Source organism: Anastrepha ludens, chromosome 2, assembly GCF_028408465.1.
Source record: "Anastrepha ludens isolate Willacy chromosome 2, idAnaLude1.1, whole genome shotgun sequence".
NCBI lineage: Eukaryota > Metazoa > Arthropoda > Insecta > Diptera > Tephritidae > Anastrepha > Anastrepha ludens.
Window position 1 is genome coordinate 127,762,338 of NC_071498.1, and position 22,569 is coordinate 127,784,906.

The 22,569-nt window shown below is 38.7% G+C and overlaps 1 protein-coding gene across 1 annotated transcript; it reads left to right on the plus strand.

The window, feature by feature from the left end:
- The first annotated feature begins 19,968 nt into the window (after nucleotides 1-19,968).
- LOC128859495 (uncharacterized) lies at nucleotides 19,969-22,271 on the plus strand. The gene is made up of 5 exons (XM_054096436.1): nucleotides 19,969-20,321; nucleotides 20,392-20,534; nucleotides 20,592-21,232; nucleotides 21,311-22,017; nucleotides 22,091-22,271. Exons 1-5 carry the CDS (start codon nucleotides 20,181-20,183, stop codon nucleotides 22,229-22,231), a joined length of 1,773 nt encoding a protein of 590 aa, XP_053952411.1. The 5' UTR covers nucleotides 19,969-20,180; the 3' UTR covers nucleotides 22,232-22,271.
- Nucleotides 22,272-22,569: the final 298 nt, after the last annotated feature.

The window sequence follows — 22,569 nt, forward strand, 5'->3', positions numbered from 1 at the left end:
GAACGCAGCATAATCATACAAGCATATTTACAGAAGCTGGAATGCAAACTTGTGTCTACAAGTTTATTGACGCAGCTAAATAAGAATTATGTTTGTGGCTGAGAAAAAGTCAGCCTAGCCACCGAAGCACCAACCCTGAAGCAATGCTTACGAAGAAGAAATAAAAAAACGTTAATTGATTTAAAAAAAATGTTTTGTGTCTGTGCTATGTCCGAAATACTCCCTGTTTTATTAAAAAAATAATTAATTTAAGAATATTTTTTTATTCATTTCTGTTATCAGAAACACTAAGATAATAGAAATGAATAAAAAACTATTATTGGATGAACTATTTTTGTAATAAAACTCCCTTAATATTTTATTAGTATTAAATCAGCTTTAGGTTGGCACAGGAGTTCCGCTCGCCATATTCCAATTTTTGCATACTTGGGACCATTAGAGGTCCTTCCTATAAACTCACAGTTTGATTTATTTTCATTTTTCAATTACACTATTTTTAGTACTTGCCTTGGCTTATATTTTTTCCATCCAGTTTCGAGACCCAAATTAGTTCAGTACATTTTCTAGCTGATGAAGGTAGGTAGGTAGGTAGGGTGGTTGTCGTAAGACACACTTAGACCTTCGGCAGGTCCATTGTGATACCACTGGAGCTTCTCCTTACTCTACGTGTTCCCTTTCAAACCATCCGGTTGCTTTAATAAACGAGCAGAGCTTCGTTAGTTTTAGATGGGCTATATCCGCTACATCGGTTAGAAATGCTGTATCGAGGGTGCGCAGCCTTCTCCTGGCTAGGCTTTCACACTCACATAAAAGGTGTCTGACTGTTTCCTCTTCTTCTGTATTTAGACAGCTTCTACAGAAATCGAAGTAAGGTAGTCCTAACCTTCTAGCGTGGCTGCCTATTAAGCAATGACCTGTTAATACACCTATCATTTTTCTTATAGATTCCCTGTTGAATCTTAGCAAGATCTTCGATCGACCGCTGTTCCAGTTCGGCCATGTCTGTCTGCTTAGTTCGCATGTTGTGAGGTTTTGCCAGATTGTATTTACCTTTTTGATGGTTTCCCTGTCTATAAGTAATTTACAAGTGGCTATAGGCATGGGTATCAGCGCCTTATCCGGTTCGAGATCGAGCGTTGTACCGGCTCTTGCAAGTTCATCCGCCTTACAATTTCCTGGAATGTTCCTGTGGCCTGGTACCCAGATAAGGTGCACCTTGTAGCACTTAGATACGTCATCTAGTAGTTTAAAACATTCTAGAACTGTTTTTGACGAGTGCGTTTTTGATTCCAGCGCTTTTATTGCTGCTTGACTGTCCGAGTAAATGAAGACTTCATTTGTGGATAATACTCTCGTTTTTATTTCTTTAAGCCCCTCTTTTATGGCAGTGACTTCCGCTTGAAATACACTGCAATGATCAGGTAAGCGAAATGATTTGCATACTCCGAGTTTGTCGGAGTAGACCCCTCCACCTACTTTGTTATCCAGTTTTGAGCCATCTGTGTAGATGTTTAAGTCATTTATCTTAACAATGAGCCCGTTATCCCATTCCTCTTTGGAAGGAAATACTGTGACAAAGGATTTATTACAATTGATGTCCTTGGTTCTACAGAAATCCGTTGTGTTGGGAATGCAGGGGAATTGTTCTAAAATTGAGGAGTGTCCTCTTTGGTAGGCCGATTTCTCTTAGTCTGAGAGTTGCTTTGGCAGCTGTTTGCTTACCGTAGTGCTCTATTGGTAAAATGTTAAGCTGATGAATGATATTTACTTGATCAATCCGGTTCAGCCACATGCTTTTGCGTAATTTTTTGTGGATTAATAAGCTTTTGTAGACAAAATATTTTATTGTAAAGGTTTCAGAAAGTAAACAACGGTTTTGCTTCAGTTTTTAATTACAATGTTTATTATTTTATATAATTATATAGGTAGTCGAAAAAGTCTTTTCGTATTTTGTCAATAGATTTCGTTGGATTCATCTATCTCCAGTGCTACCAATCACATTGTGTCATATCATATGGTGTCAGAAAGGTGACATTTTAAGCTTCATTTAACCAAAAAAAAATTAAATTCGGAGAAGTTGAAAAAAAGTTATAACTGTTCAAAAATGAGTGAAAATAATGAAGAAATTTGCTATTTTTTGAAATTTTTGTATAAGAAAGGAAAGAATGCCACGCAAGCCACCAATGAAATTTGTGAAGTTTACGGAGACGATGCTGTAAAAGTTCGTGTAGCACAACAATGGTTCGCTCGCTTCCGTTCTGGAAATTTCGATGTGATAGATGCACCTCGCTCCTGTCGGACTATCTTTGAAAAAGTCGATGCAATTATGGAACAGATTGACCAGGACCGTCACATAAGCTGCCATGACATCGCCAAGGAACTAAACATTAATCATCAAACGGTTTTGAACCATTTAGAAAAGGCTGGTTACAAAAAGAAGCTCGATGTTTGGGCACCACATGAATTGTCTGTGAAAAATTTAATGGACCGAATTAACATCTGCGATTCTTTGCTAAAACGAAATGAAATCGAACCATTTCTGAAGCGAATGGTAACAGGAGACGAAAAGTGGATCAAATACGACAATAATGTGCGAAAAAGATCATGGTGCAAGGGTGGTGAAACTCAACAAATGGTCGCAAATCCAGGATTGACGCCTCGAAAGGTTATGCTGAGTGTTTGGTGGGATTGGAAAGGAATCATCCACTATGAGCTGCTCCAGTCTGCTCGAACGATTGATTCTACACTTTACTGTCAACAACTGATGAGATTGAAGCAAGCAATCGAAAAAAAAAAAACGGCCAGAACTAATCAGCAGAAAGGGCGTCGTCTTCCATCAGGACAACGCTAGGTCACACACATCTTTGATGACACGGCAAAAACTGGGAGAGCTTGGCTGGGAAGTTTTGATGCATCCACTATATAGCCCTAACCTTGCATCATCGGGCTACCATTTGTTTCGGTCAATGCAGAACTCCCTTATTGGAGTAAAGTTGGCTTCAAGAGAAGTCTGTGAAAATTACTTGTCGCAGTTTTTCGCCGAGAAACCCCAAAAGCTTTACACTGATGGAATAATGTCTCTAGAAGAAAAATGGCAAAAGGTGGTCGACCAAAGTGGTACATATTTGGTTTAATAAAGTTCATTATAAATATTAAAAAAAATGAGTTGAAGTTTGATTATATATATATGTACGCCAGAGCAAAATATCTGCATGCGAAATTAAGCCAAGACGACTTCGTTTTGGAAGTGTCGTGGAAAGTGATTAAGAGGAAGATATTGAGAAAAATATTGAAAATAATATATCACGAAATCTCCACAAATGAATGTGATTACGAGGAAAGCCTACACGTAGGCATTACGGCAGGAGATGCCCTTTCGGAGGGAAAGGTTTTCGGTGGACAACACGACTCCGATATCTTGAAATTTGTTTATGAATTTCTGTTGACGTTACACCTTCCAATACACAATGGGAAAAATCACACATTTTATTGGCCAAAACCTCAAAAGGAGAAGACACTAAAATTTATTGAAGCATGATGTTTAATATGATAGAGAAATTGGCGGTTTTAATACATCCCAAACTCATTATCTTATTAAATTTTTCAAGGTTCTTTTATAGATTTTTGAAGTAAAACTTCTTAGGCGTCGATGGACGAGCAGGAATGGAGAGTAAAATTTCAAGGCCATGCAGCGTTTTGGGCATTTTCGTCCCGCGAGAGAGAAAAAAGATATAACGTAGAGGAAAAGGAGAGAGAGCTACACCTTATATATATCTTAGATACACTTTAGGCTATTTTTCCTGAGTTATTTCTTGTGGTTGCTAATTTCTAGTGCGATATAACACTGCTTACTTTTTGGCGCTTGTTTGTTGGTGCAAAATTGTAGGAAATATATTTTTGGTGCCTACTTTTTGGCGTTATATTTCCTTGGTGCCTACTGTTTGGGGCGTTTTTTGGTCGTTACTGCGTTTGTGCCTGTGATAAACGCTCGGAGTAGTGCGCGTTGTTGCCACGGTTTGTGGCCGGCGTTTACCTACACCGGTCGACCCTTCTTCGATTTTTTTAAAATTTTGTCTATTTGTATTCTCTGCAAATGTTGTGAATTTATTTAGATATATATATTATTTCTCTCTCTCTTTCTCTCTCTCATTCTCTCTCGGGTCTCTCCCTCTTTCCTTGTCTGCCTTGAAAGTTTCACTTCTGTTATGTGTCCTACGCTACACGCACTTTTTTTTAATGGGATTGAGGTGTGTAATTTGAAGTTAATTAATGCATCTATTCATAATATAAGGCGCAAAGCATCACAGATGTTGTAAAGAGGGTGGAAGCTTAAGTGATTTCAGCTTAGCCACTCCGAAAAGCTTTGTTTAAATTCGCATAACCCCGCAAACTATCTAATCTATAACTTACAAAGTGAAGTCCAAAATAAATAAGACTGGCGTCATAAAAACCTTTCTGATGGCGCCATCTTTTTAATGTGTTAGTGCGTTGGAAGCTACATCCCTAGCTGACTTCCAGTGAAAGATTGGTGACATTCCGTTCCATGGAAGCGAAGTTATTGCATCCAAAGTGTCAGTATATTTGTGTCATCGGTACAAAATTGAGTTTCGAACAAAGAGCTAATATCAAGTTTTGTTTTGTAATCGGCAAAACGTTTACCGAAACATTGGCATTGATGAAAAAAGTGCACGGCGATGAATGTCTATCTCGTGCCAGAGTTCATGAGTGGTTTACACGTTTCAGAGATCGTTATGAGGATATAAATGACAATGAACATACGGGCCGCCCAAAATCAGTAATCACCGAAAACTCCATCGTAATTGGTCATAAATTTATCAAAAATGAACCGTAATCTTGGTTGAAATTCATGGAATCGGATTTGAAAATCTCCAAAACATCGATTTATCGCATTTCAACTGATTATTTGAGCTTAAGAAAGGTCAGTGAACGTTTTATTCCGCACAAGTTAATTGGGGAGCAAAAATTGCTCAGAATTCAAGATTCGAAAGACCTTATTAAAGAGGCGAGAAAAGAGAAGAAGTTCCTTTAGAGTAGTGATGGGCAAACTCAGCACATTTGCACTGTGCAGCAGCGTGTGCTTCTGCGTGCGTAAAAGTGCTAGGTGAAGGGGGATAACAAAGCACAGGGAAGAAACAGAAAAATTGAGCGAGTTGTGTCTGTGTTTGTACCCTGAATGAGAGAGCAATTATTCTTGAATTCTTACCAGGGATGCCAACTTTTAACTTCATATCAACAAATTTCTAAAAAAATAGGTTTTTTTGGTACATTTTACTTCAATAACTAAATTTAATACATATTACACTTTCTATTATAATAATGAATTAAGATAATGAACAACAATAAACAAGCAATTAAACATTTCAAAAGTTCGCGTAATACTGTTTTTTAATTGCTAGATGTAAAGAAAATTAAGAAATTAATTTGAGATTAAATTAAAATCTTACATATTGGAAAGCAATGTCAGTTAAATCTTCAATAATATTGATCACTGCATATACTGACGAATCTGTAAATTATTCACACTTATGTTATGATTACTTAAATGGTTTTTGAGATCGGATATATTTTTTTAAATTGAGCTAAGAAATCCAGAAAATCAATTTTTTTAGCAAATTACTTTATAAAACTGCAAACTCTCTTCAGCTACCGAAGTTTGTCGAATGTTTCAGAATTTTTAGCTACTGAATGATACCATTTTTTCTTTTATTTTTCACAAAAAGTGGACGTGATTTATAACTAATTTCGCCCATCTAAATCCAATACGCTCTGATATGGACAACTGCAAATAAAAACAAACAACTATGAGTATACACTTATGTATATAAATTATGAATAATAAAATCAACAATACCCAGAATTGAATCCCACATTTAACAACTGCGGCAACTCTTACTCATAAGTTTTGACATTTCATAAATAAAATTAGTTTTTTCGTGATTTCTTCATTTTTCGACGATATTTTTTGAGACCGTAAGTTACATATTATTGTCGCATAAAAAACCACTAATATTAAGTGTATTTGTATGGTGTGGATGCAGTGAAAGTGCTGAAAATTCTATTTAAAAATTTGAAACGGCGAACGTCAAAACAAAGTGCACAGTGTTCAACTGCCGACAAAAACCTAAATTTATTTCTAATGTGTAATATATTACTCTGTTTTAACTTTTAATTTAGATAAACAAAGTTAAATAAAATATTAAATATAAAACATTTGGTTCAGCGAAGTGGAGTGTAACTTTTTTATGCAAATATGTAGACGGAGAATCACAATGCCTTGTATGTGAAAAACGTGTGGTGTGTAAGGTTTTTAACATAAAGAGACATTATGAGCTGCACAGGAGTGATTATGATGAATATGTAGGAAAAGAAAGGAAAAGTATATACAAATCCTTAAGTCTAAACGAAGAGCCCGATTCGATGTGCCAAATTACAGAAGGTCGGAAAAATTCAAATTATTCAAATTTTTTTTTTAATTTCTTAGGAAAGCGAAGATTACGTTGGATGCAAAGCGTGCAAATTATGAAATCGCGTTAAACCTTGTTCGTGAGAATCGTGCATTTCCGGATGGCGAATTGGTGAAGTTTTGTATATTAAAAGCAGTAGGATTTTTGTCCCCTTATCTCGTAGAACTATAAGCAGACGAGTAGATGAAATGGCGGAAATTACAGAATCGCAGTTAAAAGAGCGTATAAAATCATTCACAGCGATTTCATTGGCAATTGACAAAAGTACAGATATATCCGACATAGCCCAATTGGCGATTTTTATCCGAGGAGTTGATGCCCACCTAAATATATGTGAAGAACTTTTGGAGATTATTCCAGTGACAGGGACGACTAAAGGTGAAGATTTATTTCAATGTGTTAATGAATGTACTGAACGTATGTGTGTATCATGACGAAAAGTGGTTTGCGTTGCCACCGATGGTGCGAAATCCATGAGCGAATGCAAACAAATTTCTCTAATCATTTTTGTGTACTTTGTCATACTGTGCGCATTGCCATATGTGTGTGATTTGAATTTGAGAGCAACTAAGTACTCACCAAGAATACCCACTCTGCTATGATAATTTCCTCAATGTTTTTTGAAAAAATCCTCTATTTCTTTTTAATGGAAACATGTATAAATTGTCCTTTTTAACAAAATAAAATGTATAACATCCATTGTTTAAATAAAACATGGCTGGTTGAGATTACTGCTCGCTGTTGTGACCAGCATTCTTTAAAAAAAAATGCACTAATATAAAAACATACGATATACATACATACTTATATGTAAACGAAGACATTTTTTTCATTCAGAAAAATATACACCGATTTGTCAGTACAAATTTATCTCCACATAGTTTAGCAACTATGAAACTTTGACATGCGAATGTTCAAACTTCTTGATTATAAAATCGCCTATGCTTCTTGTTTACAAAAATTATAAAAGTAAATAAAATAGAAATTTGCAAAGATGATGTTAATATTCAAAGAAGCGTTTCCAATAAAAAAAACCAAAAGCTTTTATTATTTCATATGAACGATCAACACTTCGAAATCCCTTAACATGGAATGAAGTCCCCTAATCTGGTAACTTTGCTGTTAGCAAAGCTTCACTCTCTTTTTTACAAACACATATGCGTTGCTCAGAAGTGATTAATATACGTACACGCCTATTGCTTACCCTTCTAATGTAAGTTTGTCGCCCCCCCATCTAGCACTTTGCTAGCACGCTCTGCTGCGAGCGTGCCACGCTGCTGCCCGTCCCTACTTTAGAGCATTGTGGTAATGAGACATGGTGATGAAACATAGTTTTTCCACCTGAAACTAAGCGTCAAAGTGCCGAATGGAAGTTCAAAAATTCGCGTTTAGAGAAGTCACAAATCAAGTCGATGCTCATTTGTTTTTACGATTTCTAGGGCATTGTCCACAAGGAGTTTTGGCCGTGAGAGGAAAACGTTTTGCGTCCGTAGAGGCCATCCAAAAGGCTTGTACCGACATCCTGAAGGACATTCCGGTCAATGACCTGAAACGCTCTTTCGAAAAGCTTTGAGATCGCCCAAAATAGCATATCGAGGCCAGAGGGGACTATTTTGAATAAATAAACTCGAAGTTAACAAAACAAAGCTCCTGCCGTTCCTACTTTAGCTCAGTCTTATTTATTTTGGGCTTCACCTTGTAATACATATTAGCTATGTTTTTAAAATGGATTAATTGTTCGTGGCATAGCGTGTTTCAGCAAGAAAGTATTATGCCGTCCGGCCTGCATTTTTTTTCCAATCGTAACGTCTTTGTATGAAGGATCCAAAAGTTCAGCAACTTTTCTTTAAAATATCAAACTGTTTACTCAGAACATTGAGATAAAATCATTGAATGTTGGTATAACAAAGTGAAGTTTCAAGTAATTTAATATTTCGCGTTCCTTTGGTTTCATTGTGCTCCCGGTGTGCCGTAATTTAAACCAGATCGGATTTTTCGCAGGGGCGTATCTTCAAAAAAGAAGAAATATTTCAACGAAAGCAGAGAAAATCAGATGAAACTAATGAATTTCTATTGCCAAGCGATGCTTTTAACCGCGTATATGGATCCTAGGTAGTTCATTTCAGTGAAATTGTTCTTACAGGCAATTCAATTGTTTTCCTCTCCCAAATTAACTGCCTTAAAAAAAAAAACAAAAAAATTATTCTCCAATACTTTTGCAGTTGGCGACAATTTTGTGATAAAATTATTTTTACTTTCTGTTAAAATCCTTGATTGAAAAGGACGTCATTAGCTGGAGAGGGTTCAAAGGTCTGCCCTCATTGGAATCAGTGGAGCGTTTTGAACCACTCCTATGTACTTTAGCGCTTAACAGTATGCCGAATCTGGTACCCGTGGGCATCGCAGGGAAAGCTGCCGCTGCACACGCAACTGCGCCAGCTGTCCTGCTCTCGTCGGGCTAAGATTCAGGTTTCAGATTCTCACTTTTTTTTGCTACACCTGCGGATGTAGAAGGTTTAAATATGACACACCTGTTGAATTTCATAAGTAACTTGAAGCGGTTAACCCAATTATAATTAGCCGCCGTTGTTCGTTATCCTCTGATGCAAAACCCTTCCTTTGCTTTTCCGCCTGTTTAGTTCTTTGACCGCTGTTTATCCTCCGTATGGCATCGTTATGGACGAATTTTGGTTATTTGTCTAAGTGGGCCCCTCGCGTGAGTTAACGACGTTAGTCATATATACATTTATAATCAATGATTACTCATCATTGTCTATACCGACAAATAACAATACTCATATGCACTTTAACCTTGTGTGATAACGATGTACAAAACAACAAACTTATCTCAACATGATTCACTACCGAACTACAACGGACAAACAATAATAACCTTTACTAGTAAACAGATAACGACCTATGTACGCATATCAATGGTATAAATAGTTCTAAGATTTATGTAAACGAGTCAGTCTAAGATTATAAATAAAGAATGCACATCTTAGTGCTCCAAAAATAGTCTTTTACTCAAATTATCGATCCAAGATAATAACTCGTACGCAGCCGTTTATCCTAACCTAACCTAACCTAACTTTCTGTTCGTGCATTTTACCATGTTAACTGATGAGCTTCTTTTATGTTGTGTAAACAGTTCATTGCAATGTCTGTTAACAGAATGCATTTGGCCTGAGAATTACAGAATGGATTCCGAATTAATTTATTAAATTTTGATTCCAATTTTGAATGATCTAAAGAGCTATAAAACGACTTTCTGGTGTAGAGATCCCTGAAGTCTTTTGCGCAGCTCATTTGAAATGCTAAATTGGCGTAGGTTTTATTAGACACAGAATTCACATGATTGATTAGAGTTACATCAGCATAATAAGGCACTGGCCTCAACGCGTATCAATTCAAGATGTGTAAAAGAATACAGGAGGTCGCTCGCGTTCATATAACAATACAACAACACACTTTGTTGGGTTTCCGGTCGCGCTGGAGTGGAAAGAAATGAAAGGGCGGATGAGTGTACAAAGAAAGGTTCTGAGCTGAACCTTCAGCGAGTGGACATAAGCATGCCTCTAAACGAACTGTACACTGTAATTGATTCGAGGAGACCAATAGAAGTTGGTCTCTGACTACTAACTTCTGGGCCTCCAAAGCGCTCTGGCAAAACTGAATCTGGAAAGGACAAAATGTCTGGATTCAACAGTACAACTACCAACTTCCTCATAGGTATAATAACGGGTCATTGCACTATTGCCACCCACGCCAGTAGAAATCGCGTACGTCACAATGACTTCCGCAGGAGATGTGGAGATGAGGAAGAAATTGATTCGATACAACAACTCCTCTGTGAATGTTCTGCACTTTAAAGAAGCCATGGCAAATAACTTTTGGTGAAATTTGCAAAATGTCTCACTGGAGAGACTATCAACCTTCTTAAAAAGATCTAAGTGGCTTAAGCAACTTAGTTAGGGGATGGAAAAAAATACAGGAATCACAATGGGCCTTAGAGCCGCTGAGTGTCTTGTGTTACAAGCTCCGGCAATCGAAGTGTAACCAATTCAAAAAGCCATAAATTTAGTTTGGAAAATTACTTTTATTCAACTCAAAGTAGGTAGGTAGGTAGGTAAGATGGCAAGAGTACCCCAGGTACGCTACAAGTAGCACTTACGTGCCGTTTTGATACCATAGAGTGGACCACTACCTGTGAAAGGATTAAGGGAGGAGATAAGACCGTCTACAGCCATCCAGTGCTGTTGATGTAGCGGAGGAGAGAAAAGGGATCTAGGCTGGAGAATTTCTTCAAGTCATCCCCAAAGGGGACGCTGAGGAATCTCAAGCGCCTAGCCGCCAAAGCCGGACATCTACAGAGAAAGTGTTCCACAGTCTCTTTCTCTGTAGGATCCCCACAGCTTCTGCAATGGGGGTTGTACGGAATTCCAAGCTTCTCCGCGTGAGTGCCGATCACCCAGTGGCCAGTGATCACCGCGATGAGTTTGGAAATTGAATGGCGGGGGGTTCCCATCACCTTAAGCGTTCTGTTTATGTCGTATTGAGGCCATAGTGCTTTTGAAATGGCACACGATGAGACAGACCTCCATCTGTCTTGCGCTTTTCTTAGAAAGAAGTTGTGTAGTTTCCCTTTAACGACGGCCAAGGGGATACCGATGTCTGAGAAGAGGGCAGCTGGACTCGGTTCTGCCGCCCCCTTCCTGGCAAGCTCATCGGCAATTTCATTTCCCTCTATATTCCTGTGCCCAGGAACCCAGATGAGGGAGATGTTTCCTGCCCGTTCGAGGCGTTTAAGTTCCTCCTTACAGGAGTTCACGAGAAGAGAGCTGCAATGCGGCGACGACAGTGCCTTGATTGCAGCTTGGCTATCGGAAAAAATATTTATGTCTCCCTCCCAGCAGCGATCCCGAAGCATTTTGCATGTCTGCAGGATCGCAAAGACCTCTGCTTGAAAGACGCTGCTTGTCTCCGGCAGTGTATAGGAGACCGAGATGTTGGCTGATTTGGAGTAGAACCCCGCTCCCACTCCAGACTCCATTTTGGATCCGTCAGTGAAAACAGAGACCTCTATATCCGCAACAACTCTCCCCTCTTTCCAATCTTGCCTGCTCGGAAAGATAGCCCTAGCACAACCCTCAAAGCACAGTTTGCGGATGGAGAGGTCGGTGCGAATATCAGAGAAGGAAGGGGAGATCTGCTTCAAGATGCTGCTATGCCCAACAGGGAGTTGTCTCCAAAGGCCAAACTCCCTCAGTCTGATAGCACTCTGAGCAGCAATGGATTTAACCTGCAGATCCACAGGAATTAAGTGGAGTATAACGTTGAGCGCAGCGGTGGGACATGTTCTGCAGGCACCAGTGATGCCCACACATGCAGTTCTCTGCACTCTCTCTAATTTAGTGAAGTTGTAGCCCTTCTGAAGAGCTAACCACCAAACTAGGCAACCGTATGTCAAAATTGGCAGAACCACTAAGTTGTACATCCAGAGTACGACACGTGGCTTGAGGCCCCATTTTTTGCCGAACATAGATTTACAGGCATAGAAGGCTATATTAGCCTTCTTAACTCGATTTTCTATGTGCAGCATCCAGTGGAGCTTGGGGTCAAGTATTACACCAAGATACTTGACTTCCGATGAAAGTGTAAGACACTGGTTGTTAAGTCTAGGAAGCTTAAACGGCGGAGGCTTGTATTTTCTGGTGAATAGCATCAACTCCGTTTTGTCAGAGTTGACTCTGAGACCGCTACTGGCGGCCCACCTGCTGAGTGTAGCCAGTGCACCTTCCAACATTTCAGCCATTACTGATGGGAAGGGACCTGAGACCATCAGGACCAAGTCATCGGCATATGCTACCACCTTTAGCCCCCCCCCCCTGTTTAAACGAGTTAAAGCTTCATCTACAGCTACTAGCCAAAGGAGGGGCGAGAGGACGCCGCCCTGCCCCTATTTACGAATCTGGTGATTCTAGCCCCTCCTGCCACCGCATTTATTTCCCTACCACCAAGTAGGGACGAGATCCAGCGGTAGATAGGTGTTTCTCAACTCAAAGTAAAAATGTATGAAAATAATACCAAATTAAGAGTTAATTTACTTTTGCTCGATATTACTACCTTTTGCCTTGACTATGGCCTTGAGATCATTTCTCAGCATACAGCGGATGCTGAATTGAATTTGAAGAGGTCGAGCCAAGGAGCACCAGGAGATTTGGTGGCTCCTAAAACACTCAGGCTAAAAAGCCCATTGTATTTAAAGCTCTGGAAAGGGGGTAGATAGTCAAGGAGGGAGGGAGAAAAGTATCAGAGAAAGAGATAGGAAAGAATAGAGACAGAGATAGAGATAGTTAGTCCTGTGAGAATTTTCCAGATTCTTTGTCAAATCTGTAAATATCCTCCAGTTTTAGAGAACGAATATTATTCATTCTCATGACATCGGAACCCAATATTCGTAGTCGCGCTTTAGCAAAGGCAGGACACTCACAGAGAAAGTGCTCAGTGCTATCCGCCTCCTCCAAGCATGACAGGCATACCGAGTCCTCGATGATTCCAATGGTGGTCATATGCTGACCCCATGGGTTGTGTCCTGTAATGATGCCGACCATCAACCGAATGTCTTTCCTTCTAAGTTTTAGTAGAAAGTTTGACAATTTTCTGTTCGGACTTGTCACAAAACACTTTGCAGTTCTGCAGCGTTCTAGACCGGACCATCGCTCTTTATGTAGATTGCCTACATAACCGTTGATCCAATTCTTGATTCCTACGGGACTGATTCCGATTATTGGCTCTGGCCCCTGTGGGGGCACCGCTAATCCACGGTTGGCCAATTCGTCGGCAATTTCGTTTCCTTGAACACCGGAGTGTCCCGGAACCCATATAAGTACAAGCCTGTTTTGTCTTGCGACAGAATTAAGCTTCTTCTTACATTCTTCAACAATCTTTGAGGTTTGCTTCGCGTTCTCCAGGGCCTTCAATGCAGCCTGACTGTCACTGAATACTCCAATCTGTTTCCCGCTCCATCTCCTCTCGATTATCCATTCGGCTACTTTTAGGATGGCAAAAACTTCTGTTTGGAAAACAGTTGCCATTCCCCCCATAGCATAGTGATACTTATTACTATCGTTTAAGTACCATCCGGCTCCAGACCCTATTTCAGTATTGGACCCATCGGTAAAGAAAATATCTGTCAAACCTCCCTGCATGCATTCTGGATTGCTCCATTGCGTGACATCAAATTTCCTTCCGAATGAAACTATGGGTATCAGGTCATCTTTAGGTGCCAAAAATAGTGGATGCTGCTCCGACAGCAACTTAAAGATTTCTCTGTGTCCCGAAGTTCCATCTTCGTGCCAGAAACCATATTTATGGAGTCTACACATTGCTTCCTGTTGTATCTTAAGATCCAGGGGGAGCAAATCAAGCATAGCATTTAGGGCATCACCAGAGGTTGTACTCATGGCACCCGTGATGCATAAACATACACTTCTTTGCAGCCTGTATATTTCCCGGATTGTGGACTTAACCATGCTCCGTCGCCACCAGACCACAGAAGCGTAAGTGATGATTGGTCTGATAAGTGCCGTGTATATCCATAGGACCACAGCAGGTTTCAGACCCCAAGTTTTGCCAAAGGCTCTACGGCATTGCTGAAAAATCTTCAATGCACGATTCACCTTCAGTGAAACGTGTGTCTCCCAGGTCAGCTTCTTATCCAAGATTACTCCTAGATATTTACCTTCGTTGGAAAGACCAAGTGTCACACCTTCCAGTGTTGGAAGACTGAGTCCATCCAATTTCCGTTTTCTCGCAAACAAGACTATGGATTAACGGAAAGACCTTGTCTCATGCACCAATCATCGATTTTGTCAAGGATCCTCTGCACTTTCGTGCAAAGCCTCCTTAAGGATTTATCCGATGTTAGCGCACAGACGTCGTCCGCATATGCTTGGACGTGAAAGCCGAGTTCCTGCATCTCCGCTAATAGGGAGTCTACGATGAAGCACCACAGCAGCGGAGAAAGAACACCCCCTTGGGGACATCCTTGCTTGGCCCTGACTGTGATTTGCTCGTCATCGCTGCCAGCAGCGGTTAACAGCCTCTCAGAGAGCATGGAGTATATCCATTTTATAATGGCTTGATTAACTCCGTGTCGTTCGGCAGAAGAACATATCGAGCCGAAAGTGGCATTATCAAAAGCCCCCTCAATGTTCACGAACACGCCCATTGTGTATTCGTCAGCTTCCAGCCCAGCTTCAATCTTGCTAACAAGATCGTGTAAGGCTGATTCACATGATTTTCCACTCTGGTAAGCGTGTTGATTTCTACTAAGTGGACTTCTCGGCAATACTCCCACTCGAATATGTTTCTCCACCACTCGTTCCAGACTTTTCAACATGAACGATGTCAAACTGATTGGTCAACGGCGGATGCTACTGCCAGATATTTTCAGTTCTTTCGCCAATTGATTGCCACTTCATCGGGGATTTTTCCCAAGTCCCTTCTTCGCTTATTGAACCATTTCACGTGACGTTGCAGTCTTTTGATGACCACCTCCATAATATTTTGCGATACTACCAGTATCATTGTAACGAGTAATGGTGCGATAAACAAAAACTTTGTAGATAAGCAACTTGGCTAACCTAACCTAACATAAGCATAAAATAAGACTAGGACTTGTAATTCCCGAAAATATCCATATATGTAGAGAGTTCGAAATTTAAGGCCAAATAATTTGAAGCGATTCAGAGATTTTGAGGCAGTCATTTGAAAAAAAAATATTTCAAAATTAAGCCCGAGTTTATTTTATAGAGTCCACTTTTAAGCCAACCTGCCGTCTACATATATTTGTATGTAGTTATGTATTTCGAAATCAGCCAGCCATGCTTACCGCGATTCACGTGACTTCGTTGCACGTAATTCATTCCACGCCCATCAATATGTAACTGCCCAACTGTCTATTTGCAAATCAAAAAGATACATATCTTTAATCGCATCGTTAAATTGGCAGATTTGTACGATGAAATTGCCCAGTGACGACCATCAATAGCCACTTAATTGCTTCGCTGCTGTCTACTCACCGATTGCCGCTGATAAGATTACTTTATATCTATGTATGCATGTATGTATGTATGTGTATGTATGTGTGTGTATGATGTATATGTGTGGGTATGTTTTTCATCTGTTTATAAACGTGTACACTCCCCGATGCTTGCATTCTAATTGCCTCATTGTCAAGGTAGCAGCTGCAATTTATTACGAGTGACTTGATTTAATTTCTACGCTTCAATTGTTGCTGTAACAATTGGTGCAATTGGCGTACACAGTAGATGAGAGAGCAAGTGGAAAAGCAAGCAAACAGAGTGCACCATCCTTAGATTGGCTTTTGCTGTCACTACCGTCATCTAATTAATACACAATGGGGTGTCCGTGTGGCTGATGCAGTTCATCGCTAGCATAGCAGTTTGTAGCAACTACTTGAGGTCTACTTGCATACTTATGCACTTTACATACTAATACATGCATGCATACATACATACATACATACACACATACATACATATATACATACACATTTACATACAAAAATACACACATAAACACATACATACATACATACATACTTGAATCCATATGTAGGTATATCTGAAAATTTTTATATGAAGTTTGCATTTGTCGCAACCAAAGTGGATTTCATTGCTTGCGATTTCCTTTAAAGTATATTTACTGCTTTGTTAGCGCCAATTCTTGCTCACTTTACGAGCAACTTAGTCGGAGCTTCTTTTATGGTGCCGCTCTGCGACATTTGCCTGTCAGCGTGCGCTTAGAGTTTGCCACACTGTCTTCAGTTGGCTATCATTAGAGTAGAACAACTCCCTTTCGTCGATCTTATTTTCGTTTTTCTTATAGAGCCGCCATTTTAATTGCAGTTCATTTGCTTGTAGGAAATGTTAACCACACGTTGAACGAAAGAAAATTGAGATCAGGAAGTGCGCAGCGGGTTGCCAATGATGCAGCGGCACCATAAAAACGAAGCAGGATATTTATGCTTTTCCAAAAAAAAAAAAAACTAAAAGTAAATAAAAAATACGGTAATTTCATTAAAGTTACAGTTATTGGTTTTTTTTTTTTTTTTTCTTTTTATACCTTGGCTCTATTTGAGGTAAAAGTGCCAGTGCGAATTGAGTTATGCTAGCCGATATACGCGCCTTCATCTGCGTGACAATAATCCAATTCATACACAAGTTTCTTGGAGAGTAAATCATTTTTATTGTAATACTAGCAAAGCCGGTCCGCTTCGCTGGGCACACTAAAATAGAATAGATATGGTTTAGAACAAAAAAGATATGGTTTTCATATTATTTATTTCTTTATTCTTTATTCAAGCGCTTTGGCATATACAATATTTTTTGTTTTTCTATTTGTTTTTGAGTAAATATATAATGTTGTTGGCTTCCCAACACGTGAACAGCCAACGTATAGTTGACCATGGGTGAATACTGGTTCTTCTAAATTCATCCCGCATATTTCTAAAGTTTGCCCTTGTGATTTATTGATAGTTATTGCAAATGCTAAACGAATGGGCAGTTGCAAATTTTTGGTATTAGAACGTCTTCATGCTTGAATTTGCCAATTCAAATAGTTGCTTCGATAACATTATTCATCAATCGTTTGACTACTTCATTTTGTTCTTGACGTTCTTCTGATGTCGCGTTATTCCGGGCATTTCTCATGCGCCTATTATTATTTGCCGAACGACCAATATGATTACGTGATTGTCTTGGCATTTGTACTGTAATAAACATGATTGTAATTATGGTATTCTGAGATTTTAAAACATGTTTTTTTCAATTTTGTGGATAATATTATATTTTCGATGCATATGTGTTTAAAAGCCCAAATCCACATGGTCAGGATTATTTTATTTTGTTGTGATTTTCTTAAATCATCTCTTTTCTTCTGAAAATTGTTGACAATTTGCATGATAAGACATTTAATTTTTTCATCAAAGTTACGCATTTTTCGTGCTCTTCCTTTGCATCCTTTAACAATTTCTTTTGTTTTTCCATTTTTTTACCATTTTTTTCACTCATGGTGTATCGTAGCTTATCGCATAGGAACCGAAAACATAAATCCACGAAACATAATTTCATTTGAACATTTGGATTTCACATTAAATTCTCAAATTTCGTAAGAAATTATTCACTGTTCCAAAATCCACTCCAAAAAATGTTTACACTTTGCACTTACGTCTTCTCCTTATGGCGTCCAAATCAGAAAGAAATATTGGCACATTGTAACTCACACTGTCAATTTGACAGTTCAGTTCCGCCCCAAGCGTTAAAAAAGTAAACGACATTATGGCTGGTTCAAAAGAACACTGTACGCGTTGCCAGTGCTCCGAATTGCAACCAAATTTTACGAAACCCATTTTCAATACTTACTTAACAATGTGTGTAAGTTTGGTTTAATTCGGTGCAAAGCCGCTGTGTCTGTGCCACGTTTTGGCCTATATCTCGAGACCCTAGTCACGGAACGGTATGAAAAATACTCTATACTATAGAAATCATCAACAGCTTCCATTTGCTACCCATATTGTATAAACACATCCTAGGGTTACCCGGGCCCACGTTTTGGCCTATTTCTCGAGACCCTAGTCACGGAACGGTATGAAAAATACTCGATACTATAGACATCATCAACAGCCTCCATTTGCTACCCATATTGTACAAACACATCCTAGGGTTACCCGGTCAACGTTTTGACCTATTTCTCGAGACTCTGGTATCCGATTCTTAAAATTTCAAAACACAAATCTTCTCCACATGTGTCTCTTCAATGTGGCAAAGTTTTGTTAAAATCGGTTGAGCCATTCTCCGTAAAGTTCATCACAACGCGAAAAACGGCTGAACTTTTATATACCTTCTGCTCAAATATGAACGAGACTTTATCAATAAAACGGTCCGCGGATGACGTATGGCAAAAATTAATTTTTTGTTGGATGGTAGGACTGTTATAAGCTTACATGCCAAATTTCAGCGTGATATGTCACATAGTTTGTTTTCTGTGCTACTGTAAACAAGTCAAGCTCGAGTGTGTTTTTCGAATTTAACGATGGAAATTCAAGTTGAACAAAGAATTTGTTTGAAATTTTGTTATTCCAACAAAATTTCGGTTTCAGGCGCCTTAAAAATGTTGCAGACAACCTATGGGGACTCTGCTCTATCGCGTGCACGTGTTTTCTAGTGGTACAAAAGTGGTTGCCCGGAGGAGCCGAAACCCAAAAAACCACGCCAAAGTCGCTGAAAAATTAAGGTTATGCTGACTGTTTTTTTCGATTACGAAGGTGTGATGCACTCGGAGTTCCTTCCGCAAGGCCGATCGGTTAACGCTGCATATTATTTAGACGTTTTAAAGCGTTTGCGCGAGAGCATTCGTCTTAAAAGGAAGGAATTGTGGGACAACAAGTCATGGCGCTTGCATCACGATAATGCACCAGCTCACACATCACGTCTTGTTCGCGATTATTTGAACAAAAATAATGTTAATATCGTTCCGCAAGCACCGTATTCGCCTGATATGGCTCCATGGGACTTTTTCCTGTTTCTTAAGCTCAAGTTGCCGCTCCGTGGAAAACATTTTGAGACAATTGAAGTCAAAAAAGAGAATTCGAAGAAGGAACTGAAATCCATACCGAAATCGGTCTTCCAGAAATGCTATGATGATTGGAAAAAACGTTGGCATATGTGTATCGCCTCCAATGGTGATTATTTTGAAGGAGATAAAATAAAAATTGAACAATAATTACCCGTTTGTGTTTTATTAAATCAGTCGCCTTCATATTTGAGCAGAAGGTATAGGTATAGATGACTAAAACTTGCTTCTCCCAGTTTCTTTATTTGGTACTTAGAAGCTGATTTTTCGAATGATTACCGCATGGTGAGTGGAGGTATCAGGAGCAGAAGGGTTACCTAAGCTTCGTTTGTTCTTTTATTTATTTAAGCGTTAAAGCACGCGGAACCTGTTAGCCCACACCATGCAATGTGATGCGACTAATTACCCTTTCTCAAATACTCGTAAGATACATTGAGGCTAATGGTTCGCACACTGACCAACGTATCGTAGTCCCCTACCGCAACCCATAGAGAAGACAAAATTGAGCACAACGTATCCCGTAGAAAACAACTGCGTTCTTTTAGTTACACAATTACGCAATACATCGGTTTGTGTGTATTTGTGTTCGGTTGTATCGACACAGTGTTGCCATTGATATTTTTGCATACACACTTTTTCACACATCCGCGTTATCAGTTACAATTTTTCATTGTTTAATAAGCCAACGAATACAAATAGTTCATTTATCTATAATTAACATTATTCAAAATTGTTTTTAAGTGTATTTTGTAAAAATTATAGTTTTTCTAATTTTATTTTGTAAATGATTTCGAAATGTACTGTTTGGCAGCACTGTCTGGTGAGAGAGCAATCAGCCGACACTTTTCTACGCAAACTATCCAAAATCCCAAGTCAACGATCTACAATACTACAGAACGGTGGTGATTTTTCATTCACCTGGGGCTCTCATTAGTTTCATCGTGTCAGCTGAAAAAACGAACTAGAATTTGTCATTACTTTTTTGAATTCCGTTGAGTTAAATACGTTAGTAGGTACTGCCGAGCGGATAAGATCATGTCGTTGGTGCACTCTGGTGAAAATTTGGATCCTGAGGGCCCTGGAAGCAGCAAGGTGTTTTTTACGACAGATAAAAAGGCGTACACAGAGGACAACGTATTGATTTACAATATTATCGTATACAACATTCCAAGATGGGTAAGAGCTATAATTTTATTATTATTGTTAATGGAATTTTCTAAATTTTGAATATCATGTGTTGCTGCAGTTGAAAGATGACCACATATTTCGTTATTTTCGAAAGTTTGGCCTGATTTCGGAATTACGACTAGTGGATGAGAAAGAGAGATGTTGTCGTTTTTCGCCGACCGTAGGATTTGTGAACTTTGTGGAACCAGAAAGTGCTTACAGGTAAAATACTTGAGTTTATTTTATAACATACCCTCTGATTTCTCATACAATATTTAGAGTACTGCAGAAATGTATACATTGTATACGACATTCATTTATTGAGGTTAAAGCTGACAATAGTTGGAATCAGCCTGATGCCGAAAAAGCATATAGCCAAAAGAAACGTGGAGCCCAACAAAGGAAAGCTGAAACTTTGAACGTTGATACGAACTTTACTGTCCTGAATGTGCTATCGCTAAATGATTATTGCTTAGAGATTATTTGTGGTCTATTAGGGCTACGAGATCGAATACGTTTTGCACGAGTATGCAATCGTTTTGAAGAAGTATTCAAAATGTTATCCAGGCGCGCATATAAAAGGTTCGAATTTCATAAACTCTTAGGAATGGCATTATGGGAGATACGCGACTTCTTCCGTTTCGCCGGCAAGAATATTGAACGAGTGTCGGGCGCTGTACCACTTAAAAATCGTCAACACATCATACCACTTATTATAACGTGCTGCGTCAACTTAAAACGAATCACATTATATGATTGTAAAATAAAGCGCAATTGTCTGAAGAAATTCTTTCGTAATTTCCATCTATTACGGGAGTTACATTTTCATAGATGCGATTTACATGACCTCTCAATACAATCTCTGCAATACTTGACTCAATTAGAGAGCCTGACACTCTCCGATAACTGGAAGATAACAGGTAAAACGTCTTATGACGAAAAACTTGCCCTTAAAATATGAATACATACATAAATATTCACATTTTCTTTGTTTGCAGGCAAATTTATGAAATCGTTGGTGCAGCTGAAGGTTCTAAATTTATATAATTGTAGTAATATTAAAACTTCCAATTTGATTAAAATATGCCGTTCCATGCCAAACTTAAAATCGCTTGACATACGTCACTGTGAACGGCTATCGCCAATCTTTTTCAACAGCATGGCAGAACATTGTCCGCAACTCGAAATATTGAAAATATCTTGCCCATATGAGCATGTATCATTATTACCTCGACTGAAACACCTAGAATTGATACTCGACACATCTCTTTCGGGATCACATACACAGATTTTTTTCAAATTGGTCGAAAATAAGTCGCAGCAATTAGAAACCTTAAAAATCTATGGCACAAATTCAATCAATCCGCAAGAAATCAGTTTCATATCAAAATTGAAAAATCTGAAATCATTATATTGCGCAAATAATCAAGCAATCGACACTAACGCGCTTCGAAAACTTTGCCAATTAGAGCAACTTGAAGAGCTGGTTATTAGAAACAGTGGCAATATAACAAATGAAGCTCTGATAAAACTGTTGCGAAGTTGCAAGCATCTGCGTCACTTAAAAATAGAATTTTGCGAACAAATTACTTGTGAATTCGTCTTAGAAGCCATAAATATATTAAAAGACCGTAAAGACGGATCTCAACTTCCGTTCGTTCTTTTTGTATACGGAACATCTATAGATAAATATGGAATGTCAGAGGTGTGTTTGAAGAATATTGGCTATTGACAATAGCGGTAATTGTCGTATCTTTTCACTTTTTCCTTTCATGCAGTGTCAGAAATACATGGAGGCTGAGAAAGAGTCACTTATCAAAATAGTGTTCGAAGCATTAATTGATGATATGGAAATTCCTGAAGACGAAACTTGTAACAGCTGGCTGTTGGAAGAACCTGGTACGATTGGTTTCCAATGAAATCTGTGTCTGCATCTAATCGTATGACATAGTAGCTTAAGTTAATTTAATTTTAAACAATTATAAAATAAAATTATAATAAAATATATAAGTAGTGACGATAATACTAAAATAGTACACGCTATTAACACATTGTGTGCGGGACACGTAAAAATACGTTTTTCGCAAACTGTGGGTAGAGCGCGGGTCACGTAGTTATACGTTTTTATAGATGGGTGGTAGAATAAGGGAAATAAAGATATACGGGTTATTAATTATTTGTTGGTTAAAATTTTCTTTTTTTCGAGTAAACGACCGCATCTTCACAGTATACAGAAAGTAGCTTTATATATTATAAT

What these genes read in the sequence shown, in the direction of transcription:
- LOC128859495 (XM_054096436.1), top strand. Translation starts at nt 20,181, where the DNA reads ATGTCGTTGGTGCACTCTGGTGAAAATTTGGATCCTGAGGGCCCTGGA. An exon ending in TATACAACATTCCAAGATGG is followed by an intron (nt 20,322 to 20,391) that starts GTAAGAGCTATA and finishes GTGTTGCTGCAG; the next exon opens with TTGAAAGATGACCACATATT. An exon ending in GAACCAGAAAGTGCTTACAG is followed by an intron (nt 20,535 to 20,591) that starts GTAAAATACTTG and finishes TACAATATTTAG; the next exon opens with AGTACTGCAGAAATGTATAC.